Source organism: Nerophis ophidion, linkage group LG11 (assembly GCF_033978795.1).
Source record: "Nerophis ophidion isolate RoL-2023_Sa linkage group LG11, RoL_Noph_v1.0, whole genome shotgun sequence".
Lineage (NCBI taxonomy): Eukaryota > Metazoa > Chordata > Actinopteri > Syngnathiformes > Syngnathidae > Nerophis > Nerophis ophidion.
Window position 1 is genome coordinate 35,593,748 of NC_084621.1, and position 15,907 is coordinate 35,609,654.

At 42.5% G+C, this 15,907-nt stretch overlaps 1 protein-coding gene across 2 annotated transcripts in view; it reads left to right on the plus strand.

Moving 5' to 3' along the window:
• Positions 1-15,907, plus strand: part of LOC133561982 (G patch domain-containing protein 8) — a 151,080-nt gene that overhangs the window by 126,794 nt on the left and 8,379 nt on the right. For both annotated transcript variants that reach the window (XM_061915742.1, XM_061915743.1), the window contains exon 3: positions 8,515-8,645. In XM_061915742.1, the coding sequence (XP_061771726.1) occupies positions 8,515-8,645 (131 nt within the window). The remainder of the gene's footprint in view (positions 1-8,514; positions 8,646-15,907) is intronic.

Here is a 15,907-nt window from a genome sequence, read left to right on the forward strand (position 1 = left end):
CAGTCACATGACTCAGCTATGTTGCACGCTCACGATAGCCAAAGTTAAGGTGCTTCAGGTGTGCCCAGGCGAGTCTCAGGTCAAAGATGCATAGGTCACTGTTTGTTTTTTATGACAGGAAGAACAACTAATATGGTTAACATTATGATCTAAAAATAAATATTAAATAATAGCCAATTCCACACTTCCCTGCTCTTCCATCTCCCCTTCTATTGACCCTACAGCAGTGGTCCCCAACCACCGGGCTGCGGCCCGATGCCGGGCCGTGGCCCGATTGGTACCGGGCCGCAGAATAATTTTTTATAAAAAAATAAAATAATAAAAAAAAAATGTTTTTATTAAATCAACATAAAAACACAATATACACTTACAAATAGTGCACCAACCACAAAAAACTCCCTTTTTCATGACAAAAACGTCCCTTTTTCATGACAAATTATTAAGCATTGACCGGTCCGCGGATACAGAAAGGTCGTGGGACCACTGCCCTACAGCATTGTTTCCTTATTAGCTTTTAATTCATGTTTCCATCCTAACTCCAACTAAAACCCTTTTTCATTAAATTCAGAATGATTGAAAGGATTGTTGCAAATTACACTTTTCTCTCCCAAGCTAATTTGACTGGAGAGGTCCATACGTTCTTCATTTTGCCATCATTTGGAAATGTTTGCAGGCTGACTTTCTTTAGTTGTGCTGCTACAACCTGCATCAATGCATCTGGCAGACGTATTTGATAATTCCTTCAAATTCTGTGCGGAAATATCATGATTCGGGATGACGTAGCGAAGTTTGGAGAGTGGCCGTGCCAGCAATCTGAGGGTTACTTGTTCAATCCCCACCTTCTACCATTCTAGTCACGTCTGTTGTGTCCTTGAGCAAAACACTTCACCCTTGCTCCTGATGATGGGTCCTGGTGAGCGCCTTGCATGGCAGCTCCCACCGTCAGTGTTTGAATGTGTGTGTGAATGGGCGAATGTGGAAACACTGTCAAAGAGGTAGAAAAGCGCTATACAAGTACAACCCATTTACCATTTACAATTAAGATACTACTGAAGCACATATGACGCAATATAAAATCATCTTCAGTCATCTGTGGGTGACATCAACAGGCTAATGGAGGCACGCCCACATTTTGGCGCTAAAAAAGGGTATTCCAAAATGTGCTGAAACCCGTTAGTAAAGAAGCCTTAAATCACTATTGTGTCTAGCTTGAGGTAATTTTACATTTAAGTATCATTTCTGGGCCAGAACTATGAAATAAGTGCTATAGTTGTCAACATTACAGAAGCCCTTAAGGCAGGGGTGTCAAACTCATTTTAGATCGGGGGCCACATGGAGAAAAATCTACTCCCAAGTGGGCTGGACTGATAAAATCCCTACACGATAACTTAAAAATAAAGACACCTTCAGATTGTTTTCTGTGTTTAAAAATAAAAGAAGCACATTCTGAAAATGTACAAATCATAATGTTGTTGATTTTTTACACTTACATGTTGCGGTTCACGGTGGCAGAGGGGTTAATGCGTCTGCCTCACAATACGAAGGTCCTGCAGTCCTGGGTTCAAATCCAGTCTCGGGATCTTTCTGTGTGGAGTTTGCATGTTCTCCCCGTGAATGCGTGGGTTCCCTCCGGGTCTTCCGGCTTCCTTCCACTTCCAAAGACATGCACCTGGGGATAGGTTGATTGGCAACACTAAATTGGCCCTAGTGTGTGAATGTGAGTGTGAATGTTGTCTGTCTATCTGTGATGGCCCTGCGATGAGGTGGCGACTTGTCCAGGGTGTACCCCGCCTTCCGCCCGATTGTAGCTGAGATAGGCGCCAGCGCCCCCCGCGACCCCGAAAGGAAATAAGCGGTAGAAAATGGATGGATGGACATGTTGCGGTTAATAGAATTCTATCATTATTTGTCGTTATTTGTATTTTCTGAATGAATGATGTGATAATGTTCATCAGTCAACTCAATGGTGTTCATTTTCAATCTATCAAGATACAAACATATCAAAATCAAATTACAGTATGCCATGTATGTAGTTTGATCATTTTCCTCGATTGATGTACTAACATCATGTGGTTTATTTTGTACATATGTACCATCATCTACAGCAGGGGTCGCCAACCTTTACCACTCAAAGAGCCATTTTGACCCGTTTCACAAAATAAAGAAAACTATGGGAGCCACAAGACTCTTTTGAAATTTAAAATGAAATAACACAGCGTACAAAGTTTTTTTTTACTTTGTGCTATGTATTAACCAGGGGTCTCAGAAACACGGCCCGCACCTTAATATGAACATTTAATATTAGTGCGAGTTTTATTTTAATGCCGCTTGACAACATCACATTTGCCAACCATCCCGATTTTTCCGGGAGACTACCGAGTTTCAGATCAACCTTTCTCTCAACTGTCTGCTGGTTTTCACCCAAACAACAATAATAAGGGCGTGCTATGATGACAATGTGTTTAGCGCCCTCCACAACCGTAACCAACAGCTTACCAGCCCATTCGCATGTTGTATGAGGCTTCTGCAGACACACGTGAGCGACTGCAATGCACACTTTCTCAACAGTCATTCAGGTTACACTGAGGGTTGTGATATAAACAACTTTAACACGCTTACTAATATGCGCCACACTGTGAACCCACACTAAACAAGAATGACAAACACATTTCGGGAGAACATCCGCACTGTAACACATTATAATTGCAACATAACAAATATCCAGAATCCCATGGATCCCTGACTCTTACGGGCTCCATTATACACCGCCGCTAGCACCAAACCCCGCACCCCTCAACACCGCCCACCTCAACCGACGCACACAGGGGAGGGGGTGTAGTGGGGTTGTATAATGGAGCCCGGAGATTTCTCTCCAAGAGATTTCTTTAAAATATCTTGAAGAGATTTTTAAGAAACATGGAGTGTTTCATCACTTTTATGCAGATGACTGCCAAATGTATATGCCAATTTCAAAAGGCCACGGCCCCGACACCCCTTCTCAACTGTCTATGCGACGTCAAGGCTTGGTTAGCCAAGAATTTTTTAATAATGAATGAGGAAAAAACGGAAATTTCAGTTTTTGGTCCGGCCCTCACTGACTTGGGACCATTGCAAAATTATGTGCGTCCCAAAGTCACCAGCCTTGGTGTCACTATAGACAGCGGCTTTTAAACTAGACAAACAAGTCAATGTCGTTTTAAAATCGTGTTTTTATCACCTTCGTCTTTTAGTAAAGGTTAAACCGTTTTTATCTTTTAACCTTTTTGAACAAGTCGTGCATGCTTTTATTTCAAGTCGCCTGGACTACTGCAATGCACTTTATGCTGGCATTAGCCAAAAAGATCTCTCCCGGTTGCAGTTAGTCCAGAACGCGGCAGCACAACTTTCAACAGGGGCCAGGAAACGCCAGCATATAACCCCAATTCTTCAGAGTTTGCACTGGCTCCCTGTTCATTTTAGAATTGATTTTAAAACATTGCTGTTTGTTTTTAAATCTTTACATGGATACATCAATATATCTCGGACCTTATCCAAATTTACATTCCTGCGCGCGCTCTGAGGTCCGAGAGCCAGTTTCAGCTCGTGGTGCCCAAGACCAGACTTAAGACCAGGGGAGACAGGGCCTTCTCTGTGGTCGGCCCTAAGCTCTTGAACACTCTGCCCCTCCATGTTCAAACTGCTTCCACAGTGGAGTGTTTTAAGTCTCGTCTTAAGACCCACTTTTATTCTTTGGCTTTTAACACTACTTGAGTTGTGTGGTCCTCTGTTGTCCTTTGTGTTTTTTATACACTTTGATTTCTATTTTACTGTTTTAATTGATTTTACCCTTTAAAATAGTTTTTAATCCATCCATCCATCCATTTTCTACCGCTTATTCCCTTTCGGGGTCGCGGGGGGCGCTGGCGCCTATCTCAGCTACAATCGGGCGGAAGGCAGGGTACACCCTAGACAAGTCGCCACCTCATCGCAGGGCCAACACAGATAGACAGACAACATTCACACTCACATTCACACACTAGGGCCAATTTAGTGTTGCCAATCAACCTATCCCCAGGTGCATGTCTAGTTTTTAATCATATTTGTTTTTGTATTGTTTTTTTTATATTGGTTTTATATTTATTTATTTTTGGTTTTTATTCAGTCATTGGTGGAGCATAATATTGTTTTTTTTAATATTGTTTTTAACATGGCTGTGCAGTACTTTGGAAACGTTATTGTTATTTAAATGTGCTATATAAATAAAGTGGATTGGATTGGATTGGACAGTAAGGGATGCATGGGATTCTGGATATTTGTTATGTTGCGTTTATAGTGTGTTAGTGCGGATGTTCTCCGGAAATGTGCTTGTCATTCTTGTTTGGTGTGGGTTCACAGTGTGGCACATATTAGTAAGAGTGCTAAAGTTGTTTATATCACAACCCTTAGTGTGACCTGTATGGCTGTCGAACAACTACGCCTTGCAGTCGCTTGTACGTTGAATCAGCAGCCGCACACTAGATGTGGCCAGCGGGCACTCAGATAGCATTGTATTAAAGCGGACGCTACAACATGGTCGAGAGGACGTTTCATGCATTGCCATCATGACACGGCCTCAATATTGTTGGCTGGATGAAAATCTCAGAAAGTTATCCTTAGGAGATTTCTGGGAGAGGCAATGAAATTTAGAAAACCTTCCGGTAAAATGGGGGGGTCAGCAAGTATTCAGCTGAGCTGAATCAGAGTGATCCAAGAGCCGCTTGCGGCTCCGGAGCCGTGGGTTGCCGACTCCTGATCTACAGAGATGCAAAGAATTTCTATTGCAACATCGAGTAGACACAGGTAGAAGAGCTGTTTCTTTCATTAAAAAAATTTCAAGTTAATTTCTATACTTAGCAAACTCATCCCGCGGGCCGGATAAAACCTGTTCGCGGGCCTGATCTGGCCTGCGGACCGTACGTTTGACACCACTGCCTTAAAGCATTGATGGTTTAATATTAATAGCACATTGATCTAATATAAGACGATTCCATTTATTTTGAGACCTGTTTTTGGAAAAATATTCAACAAATTGTAATACTTTTTCCATGGCTGCATCTCTGCAAGTTACTAGTAGCGTGTTTGAGTGACAGGACAAAATGCTCTGATTCACTTAGGGGAAAATTATTTGTCACTACCTGAAATTTTGCATGTATACTGTTGTAGAATATGGATGTTACTTTGTCAGGGGACAAAATGCCATCTTATATTTGGGTGTATATTGTACATCTGACCAATACTGTACATAGTATTCACAACTATGTGCCAAAAATACATTTACACATGTAAAACATTTCATGGGATATTTAGCAGGGGGATTTGGGATATGTCAGCATAAGCAGGCAGGGAGAGTTTGTATTTGAAAATAAACCAATTGACCCTAATATAAGACAATAATATTTTCTCCCGAGAAAATAATCTGACAAGGTGACGTCTTATATAGAGCGTCTCAAAATTTACACATGTCAAACAGCAGATCATGTTATATTATTTAGACCAGTGATGTCAATCAGGTTAAATGCAGCTCGCGAGATGAGTTTGCTTAGAGTAAAATTGAGCTGCATTTTTGAAGTTAAAAAAAACTGCTGTTCTAAATGTGTCCACTGGATGTCGCAACAGCAATTCTGTTAGGCAAGTCAATAGTTACCGGGACGAGCAAGTATACGAAGCAAAAGGTACACGCTAAAACGCAGATTTGACTCCTCCCCCTGGACCCAATGTAAAACAAACAGGAGTAAAATAAACAATTGGTAACCCCACTTAGAATGATGCACGAGACAATGCATATTGATATAGTTCCATGAAAATTGTCTTCTGTGCAAATTTAAAGAAAGTGAACAGTGGAAATGACAAATTAGGTAGATACATTGAAGCGTTTGTATTTATTTGTTCAATCCTAAGGGCTTCACGGTGGCAGAGGGGTTAGTGCGTCTGCCTCACAATACGAAGGTCCTGCAGTCCTGGGTTCAATCCCAGGCTCGGGATCTTTCTGTGTGGAGTTTGCATGTTCTCCCCGTGAATGCGTGGGTTTCCTCCAGGTACTCCGGGTTCCTCCCACTTCCAAAGACATGCACCCGGGGATAGGTTGATTGGCAACACTAAATTGGCCCTAGTCTGTGAATGTGAGTGTGACTGTTGTATGTCTATCTGTGTTGGTCCTGTGATGAGGTGGCGACTTGTTCAGGGTGTACTCCGCCTTCGGCCCGATTGTAGCTGAGATAGGCGCCAGCGCCCCCCGCGACCCCAAAAGGGAATAAGCAGTAGAAAATGGATGGAGGGATGGATGTTCAATCCTAGATAACGTAAAGTTTAATTGCTTTGTAGATACTCTGAGAACAAGTCTAAGGTCATTGTGTTTTTCATGGTGTTTTCGAAACTGCACCATTTTTCTCCTCATAATTGTCAACTAACTTGAAGTGTTTTATCAAGAGGATTATTTGTGATATGTTCATTTGCAGAATGTACTTGTTCTATTTTGGGCCAAAGGAGAACAAAGAAACCAATCTGAAGTTGTCGTAGTTGTACTTTTAAGTTATTATGCTATGGTTTTATTCGTCTGGCCCGCGTGGGAAATAGACTTTTCTCCCTTGGCCCCTGAGCTAAAATTAGTTTGACACCGCTGATTTAGACCAACACTCTCAAAGAGAAATTACAGAATTAACCCAAATATAAGACAATGTTTTGTTCCATAGAAAGAAATGTAACAATGAAAGTCGTTTTATATTTGTGGTTTGGAGACTTACACATCCAAACTAGGATATCATGTGATGTGATTTAGATCAACAGTCTCAAATAGATATTACAGATATTATAGCATTAACATATCATAACATAACATGTTTTTCCTAGAAAGATATATAACAATCAATCAATCAAAGTTCATTTATATAGCCCTTAATCACAGGTGCATCAAAGGGCTTCACAAACCACATTATTCATGATAATGTGAGAGTCCAGACTATTAGGGGCAAGCACAGGGTTGTAGGAGGTCACCTTCCCAGTCATAGAAGAGTGGTCACTAGGTCGGGGTTTAGAACAGCTAGCACTACCTCCAAATTGATATCTCTCCAGGGATTATCTGTAGACATCTGACAAAACGAGAGGGTAGCGGCAGATCAACCGGTCTAAAACAGCCTATTCAAAAGCTAGAGTAAATAGATTAGTTTTAAGGTGTAATTTATATGCGTTTATCGAGGTGGCATCTCTAACTGTTGCCAGTAGGGCATTCCGGCGTACTGGAGCCCGAATAAGAAATGCTCTGGAGCCTGCAGACTATGTTTGGGCTCTGGGAATCAGAGGGGTTAGTGCATCTGCCTCACAATACGAAGGTCCTGGGTTTGACCCTGTGCTCGGGACCTTTCTTTGTGGAGTTTGCATGTTCTCCCCGTGACTGCGTGGGTTACCCCCAGGTACTCCGGCTTCCTCCCACCTCCAAAGACATGCACCTGGGGATAGGTTGATTGGCGACACTAAATTGGCCCTAGTGTGTGAATGTGAGTGTGAATGTTGTATGTCTATCTGTGTTGGCCCTGTGATGAGGTGGCGACTTGTCCAAAGTGTACTCCGCCTTCCGCCCGAATGCAGCTGAGACCCCCCGCTACCCCGAAAGGGACAAGCGGTAGGAAATTGATTGATGGATGGATGAGTCACAAAAAGACTGGTGTTCTTTTCACATAGGTTTCTGAAAGTAATGTAGGGGTATACAATACCAACGAAGGGGTGCGGGGTCTATAATGTTACAAATGCCAACCAGCAGATCATGTGATATGATTTAAACCAACAAACTCAGAAAGAGATTGCAGCTAAGACCGTAATATAAAAAAATATTTTTTTGGCCTAGAAATTAATCTTAAAAAGAAAGGTTGTCTTATAAACAGGGTCGCTAGATTTACACATACCACCCAGTAGATCATGTGATATTTTTATCAACACTCTCCTAGAAAAAAATCTGACAAATCTCATATTGAAGGTCTCCAGATTTACATATGTAAACCAGCCAAATGTTGAAGGAATAACAGAGGCCCAAAAAATAAGTTTTAGTAAAATTGTTGTTGTCAACAGCCAAGATTTTATTTTCAATCCTTCTGGATTTCGCTAATTTATTTCAGGTCACTTGATTAAAATATAAATGTTCTCGTTATACACCACTGAAAGTTTTGTGCTTTTAAACTTTGCAGTGCAGCATTATTTTAGTAACGTTCAAAGCTTCAATTCTAAAGTGGTGACGACAAGCAGAGGACGCCCTGAAAAGATGATCATTATTATGTCCTCCATCATGTCTGCTGTGTCTGCATTCGACTATTCACCCGCTTATTTGCTCCCAAGCTGAGCACTGACGGAAAGCTGCTTTCGTCTAGCCTGAATGGAGTTAATTGTGTTACATGTTTTAGAGCGCAAGATCTGCGAGCGCCAAGTGCGGCGGTTTTGAAAGAAGGCCGCCTACAGCCTCCCTGAAACTAATCTCTCCCTCACCCTTCCCTTAATGTGTGTTTGCTGCAGAGGCTGAAGGAACTCAAGCAGCGGGAGTTTGCTCGCAACGTAGCCTCAAAGTCATGGAAGGACCAACGCAAGCAGGAGAAGGCTCTCAGACGCCTGCACCAGCAGGCACGGCTGCAGCAGGAGAGGCAGCGGTGAGTGTGTATCAATGTTTGTGGCCGTGTGTGTGTGTGTGTGTGTGTGTGTGTGTGTGTGTGTGTGTGTGTGTGTGTGTGTGTGTGTGTGTGTGTGTACAAAATAAGATCAGGAGTCCGCCGAGGTTGGAGTGCGTCACATCCAGTCAATGTTTCTTAGATTTGATGGATGCATCCACAGATGTGGGAGCACTCAGTTGGCCTCCATGGGCCACAGGTGAAGTAAATAGAACATGAGGATACTCTAACTTACAAAGAGGGAAAAAAAACTATCAGAAATGACAAGAAAGAGTCACATTTCACAAGGAAGTTATTTTTCAGGTTAAGTTACAAGCTGATAATGAACAAAAAATAGTCCCAGCCATTAATGGCGTAATTTACTGAGATCCAAATAACTGCTAAACAGAGTGTGCAAGCTATAAAACTGAGTGGGCTATTAGTGCGCGTGTTGTGGGTGACCAATCCATTTTCTACCGCTTGTCCCTTTCGGGGTGGCGGAGGGTGATGGACCCCATCTCAGCTGCATTCGAGCGCACTAGTTGCTACCTCATCACAGGGCCAACACAGATAGACAGACCAAATCCACACTCACGGCATAGATCGGTTGGTAGAGAAGCGGTGCCAGCAACTTGAGGGTTGCAGGTTCGATTCCAGCTTCCGCCATCCTAGTCACTGCCGTTGTGTCCTTGGGCAAGACACTTTACCCACATGCTCCCAGTGCCACCCACGCTGGTTTAAATGTAACTTAAATATTGGGTTTCACTATGTAAAGCACTTTGAGTCACTAGAGAAAAGCGCTATATAAATATAATTCACTTCACTCACATTCACACACTCGGGCCAATTTATGTTGCCAATCAACCTATCTCCAGGTGCATGTCTTTGGAGGTGGGAGGAAGATGTAGTACCCGGGGGGGAACCACGCAGTCACGGGGAGAACATGCAAACTCCACACAGAAAGATCCCGAACCCGGGATTGAACTCGGGACCTATGTATTGTGAGGCACACGCACTAACCCCTGTGTAAGTAAACTTTATTTATAAAGCGCTTTTCACAGAAAAAAAATCACAAAGCGCTATAGAACTCTCCTGAAGGAATCAATAAAGTACTATCTATCTACTAAACATAGGTGAAATAAAATTTTAAAAAAGGAGCAACATCAGAAAAATGATACAAAGTGGATTAAAAATTATGATTAAAAGGTGCATTAACGAAAAGTTTTACTAAAAAGAGACGTTTTCAAATGTTTCTTATAAGTGTCAACGCGGTCAAGATAACAGAGGGACTGGTGCAAGTTGTTCCAGGGTCTGGGAGTTTATAGCCTGGAATGCAGCGTTGCAGATAATAATAGCGTCCTCTGCCGGGACTCGTTCAGAAGTTGCACGGTCCAGCTTCTCAAAGGTATTTTCCTCTGGTTTATAAGTAAAACATCCAGTGAAAGTAATCTCATGATTGTAAATGATTAGTACCAGTATAGATCCAGATGTTGACGTTGTCATTTCACAGGAAGGAATTAGAGTATTTAGTCAACAACAGCTGCAGTTGTTCCTTCTGGAGACACTGCTCCTTAGAGTTTTGGAAGATAGTTACAAGTCTGGCAGTAGACTCGCTAAGGAAGCGCTAAAAATTACAGGTACAACAAAGATGACAGGAAGAAGACGCTGTCAAAGTGGAGGCACGTAAATAAGATTTCCAACAAAACGGCGATGCAGTAGTTAATAAGCTTCTTTTTTTTCAATATCCTCTTGTTGTGGGGTAGTGGCTCATACATGCACATTGCTAACACAATTTCTAGTAGAAAGTAGTTCTAATTTACCATATTTTCCGGACCATACAGTGCACTGGATTATACAGCCAATGAATGGTCTGTTTTTGATCGTTTTTCATATATAAGGCGCACCGAATTACAGGGCGCATTAAAGGAGTCATATTATTTATTTATTTTTCTAAATGGAAAACACTTCATTGTGGTCTACTTAACATGTAAGGGTGGCTCTTTGGTCAAAATTTTTAATTGAAAATGTTTTACAGATCATCTTCAAGCCGCTTTCTGAAAGTCGCTTATGGATGCGTCGTTTTGTGAGCGGTCTTATTTACGTGGCTCACCTTCGGCACCGTTTTCTCCCAGTCATCTTGGTTGTAGCGGTGTAGCGTGCAAGGACGGGAGTAGAAGACTTTACTTGAATCAATAACGGAACAGCTTTCCGTCATCCGGGAACAACAACAGAAATTTGTCCCGTGAAAAACCATCGGACCGGAACTCTAATAACTAAAGTTACTTGGGTGAATAATGTAAACTCACTATACCGGTATGTTTAAGCGCTTTCATGGCGAGTGTACTGACAAATATAAGTAAGAACTTTACACTACTTTATATTAAAAATGGCAACAGTGGAGGATGAATGTCACATAACAAGAAGATAGAGAAAAAGAAAGAAGCTTATCGACTACAGTGTCAGCACGGAATACAAAAGCGGACACGCTCAATTTTTCAGGATTCATGCAGATACCAATTACAGATCAGCAGGCACCAGAAGGTAAGAACATTTGCTTTTACATAAAATTGCAAAACAAAGCACTAGGTAATATGGCTTACCTTGTACACACACCATAATAATACCCGTATTACGGCGTGGCACAGTGGGAGAGTGGCTGTGCGCAATCCAAGGGTCCCTGGTTCAATCCCCACCTAGTACCAACCTCGTCACGTCCGTTGTGTCCTGAGCAAGACACTTCACCCTTGCTCCTGATGGGTGCTGGTTAGCGCCTTGCATGGCAGCTGCCTCCATCAGTGTGTGAATGTGTGTGTGAATGGGTAAATGTGGAAGTAGTGTCAAAGCGCTTTGAGTATGTTGTAGGTAGAAAAGCGCTACAACCCATTTATTTATGTTGAAACATAAAACGGCGCAGTCTACACTTATCTCTTATGTTTGACTGCCATCTACTGGTCATACTTATCATTACACCATGTACCAAATGAAATAGCTTTGAGGTTGGTAAGCGCAACCAAACGTATTTCCTACATTAGGCGCTCCGGGTTATGCCGAGTCATGCCACAGACTATAAAAATGGGACCTTTTACCTCCCTGCTTGTCACTCAGCACCAAGGGTTGTAATTGGGGGCTAAATAACCAAAAATGATTCCCGGGCGCGGCACCGCTGCTGCCCACTGCTCCCCTCACCTCCCAGGGGGTGACCAAGGGGACGGGTCAAATGCAGAGGACAAATTTCACCACACCTAGTGTGTGTGTGTGTGTGTGTGTGTGTGTGTGTGTGTGTGTGTGTGACAATCATTGGTACTTATAACTTTAACTTTAAGGCAAACTGTCAAGTTTTGAGAAAAAAAAAGATTTTAAGTGTGCCTTATAGTCCGGAAAATACGGTATATTCTTCAGTAGACGCCATATTGAAGCACTAATAACTACAATATGGCTGACGGGGAAAAGATACAATCAAAGTGGAGACATGTAAATCAGACCACCCACAAATCTTTGCATCTTGAAGAAACGGTCAAAATGTGGCTTGAAGATGATCTGTAAAACATCATCTATGCAAAATGTTGACCAAAGAACCACCATTAAATGTTACGAAGACCACAAGAAAGTGATTTAAAAATTTAGAAAAAAATCATCAATCAATCAATCAATCAAAGTTTATTTATATAGCCCCAAATCACAAATGTCTCAAAGGACTGCACAAATCATTACGACTAACAACATCCTCGGAAAAAACCCACAAAAGGGCAAAGAAAACTCACGCCCAGTGGGCAGGGAGAATTCCCATCCAGTGCGACGCCAGTGTCAATGCTGACTATGAGAAACCTTGGAGAGGACCTCAGATGTGGGCACCCCCCCCCCCCCCCCCCAGGGGACCAAAAGCAATGGATGTCGAGCGGGTCTAACATGATACTGTGAAAGTTCAATCCATAGTGGCTCCAACACAGCCGCGAGAGTTCAGTTCAAGCGGATCCAAGACAGCAGCGAAAGTCCCGTCCACAGGAGACCATCTCAAGCGGAGGCGGATCAGCAGCGTAGAGATGTGCCCAACCGATACAGGCGAGCGGTCCATCCTGGGTCCCGACGAGCGGTCCATCATGGGTCTCGACTCTGGACAGCCAGTATTTCATCCATGGTCATCGGACCGGACCGGACCCCCTCCACAAGGGAGGGGGGGACATAGGAGAATGAAAAGAAGCGGCAGATCAACTGGTCTAAAAAGGAGGTCTATTTAAAGGCTAGAGTATACAGATGAGTTTTAAGGTGAGACTTAAATGCTTCTACTGATGTAGCATCTCAAACTGTTACCGGGAGGGCATTCCAGGGTACTGGAGCCCGAACGGAAAACGCTCTATAGCCCGCAGACTTTTTTTGGGCTCTAGGAATCACTAATAAGCCGGAGTCTTTGGAACGCAGATTTCTTGCCGGGACATATGGTACAATACAATCGGCAAGATAGGCTGGAGCTAGACCGTGTAGTATTTTATACGTAATTAGTAAAACCTTAAAGTCACATCTTAAGTGCACAGGAAGCCAGTGGAGGTGAGCCAGTACAGGCGTAATATGATCAAACTTTCTTGTTCTTGTCAAAAGTCTAGCAGCCGCATTTTGTACCAACTGTAATCTTTTAATGCTAGACATGGGGAGACCCGAAAATAATACGTTAAAGTAATCGAGGAGAGACGTAACAAACGCATGGATTATGATCTCAGCGTCTTTAGTGGACAGAATGGAGCAAATTTTAGCGATATTACGGAGATGAAAGAAGGCCGTTTTAGTAACGCTTTTAATGTGTGACTCAAAGGAGAGAGTTGGGTCGAAGATAATACCCCGATTTTTTACCGAGTCACCTTGTTTTCTTATTTGGTTGTCAAATGTTAAAGTTGTATTAGTTGTATGGGACGGCGTGGCGCAGTGGGAGAGTGGCCGTGCGCAACGCGAGGGTCCCGGGTTCAAATCCCACCTAGTACCAACCTCGTCACGTCCGTTGTGTCCTGAGCAAGACATTTCACCCTTGCTCCTGATGGGTGCTGGTTGGCACCTTGCATGGCAGCTCCCTCCATCAGTGTGTGAATGTGTGTGTGAATGGGTAAATGTGGAAGTAGTGTCAAAGTGCTTTGAGTACCTTGAAGGTAGAAAAGCGCTATACAAGTACAACCCATTTATCATTTATCATTTATTATTAAATAGAGGTCGGTGTCTAGCAGGACCGATAGTCAGCATTTCCGTTTTTTTGGCGTTAAGTTGCAAAAAGTTAGCGGACATCCATTGTTTAATTTCATTAAGACACGCTTCCAACTGACTACAGTCCGGCGTGTTGGTCAGCTTTAGGGGCATGTAGAGTTGGTTGTCATCAGCATAACAGTGAAAGCTAATACCGTATTTGCGTATGACGTCACCCAGCGGCAGCATTTGGATGCTGAAGAGTACAGGGCCAAGGACCGAACCCTGGGGAACTCCACACGTTACCTTAACATAGTCCGAGGTCACACTGTTATGGGAGACGCACTGCATCCTATCAGTAAGATAAGAGTTAAACCATGACAGGGCTAAGTCTGACATACCAATTCGTGTTTTGATACGCTCTAATAAAATATTATGATCGACGGTATCAAAAGCAGCGCTAAGATCGAGGAGCAGCAACATAGATGACGCATCAGAGTCCATCGTTAGCAATAGATCATTAGTCAATTTTGCGAGGGCTGTCTCAGTCGAGTGATTTGCCCTGAAACCGGATTGAAAGGTTTCACATAGATTGTTAAACGCTAAGTGTTCATTTAGCTGCTCTGCAACAATTTGTTTCGAGGATTTTCGAAATAAAGGGAAGGTGAGACACCAGTCGGTAGTTTACCATGAGGTCAGGATCGAGGTTAGGTCTTTTAAGGAGAGGATGAATAACCGCTTTTTTGAATGCTAGGGGAACAGTGCCCGAGGAAAGTGATAAGTTTATAATATTTAGCACTGATGGACCTAATAATACAAAAAGCTCCTTGATAATTTTCCCAGGAAGTGGGTCAAGTAAACATGTTGTTTGTTTTATTCCATTTACACGTTGTAACAATTCTTCTAATGTTATTTCATCAAAACGAGAGAAACTATTTTGGATATTTGCAGTATCCACCGTATATACAGTTGTATCTGTGTTAATATAACCCAGTTGTAGCTGGGACGCATTGTCTTTAATCTCCTTTCTAATAAGTTCAATTTTCTTATTAAAGAACTTCATAAAGTCATCTGCCGAATTGGTGGAGGAACTGGAAGGAGTCCCTTGTTGGGTTAGCGATGCTACTGTACTAAACAAAAATTTTGGATCGTTTTTATTAATGCGGATGAGATTTGAGTAATAATTAGTTTTAGCTAAGGTAAGCATGCGTTTATAAGTTATTAAACTATCACTCCGTGCTTGATGGTGCACCTCAAGTTTACTCGTGCGCCATTTGCATTCCAGCTTTCTACATAATAATTTCTGAGCTCTAGTTTCTTCAGTAAACCATGGCGTACGCCTTTTTGGAGCCTTTTTTAACTTCAGCGGTGCTATACTATCAATGGTTTCGCGCTGGGCGTTGTTAAAGTTGTTAGTGAGGTTATCAATAGAGCCCACATACTTTGGGAATGGTGCCATTACCGAGGGCTGTAGGTCAGCAAGAGTCGTCGTTGTGGCAGCATTAATGTTGCGGCTGCTATAGCAGTTATCATTATTATTAGCTTGCCGAACATGAGTCTGAACTTCGAATTTTATAAGGTAATGATCGGACATTACTTTAATATACGGGAGTATCATAACTCTGGAAACGGTGATACCTCTGACAAGCACTAGGTCTATCGTATTACCGCTGCGATGCGTCGGTTCATTTATTATTTGTGTAAGACCACAGCTATCAATTATAGTCTGGAGCGCCACGCACTGTGGGTCCAATGGGGTATTCATATGGATATTAAAGTCCCCCATTATAATTATATTATCGGCGTGCGTCATTAGATCAGCAACAAACTCTGAGAATTCACTAATAAAGTCCGAATAGGGTCCTGGGGGGCGGTAGATAACGGCCAGGCACAGAGGCAGATCTGTGGCAGACTTCATAGAAAGCACCTCAAACGATTTATATTTATTATTTAAGTTAGGACTAAAGTTAAAGTTTTCGTTGTATATTAGTGCAACCCCCCCCCCCTTTTGAGGTGACGGGCAATATGCGCATTCGTATAGTTAGGAGGGGATGCCTCATTTATCGCAAAAAAGTCGTCTGGTTTAAACCAGGTTTCGCTAA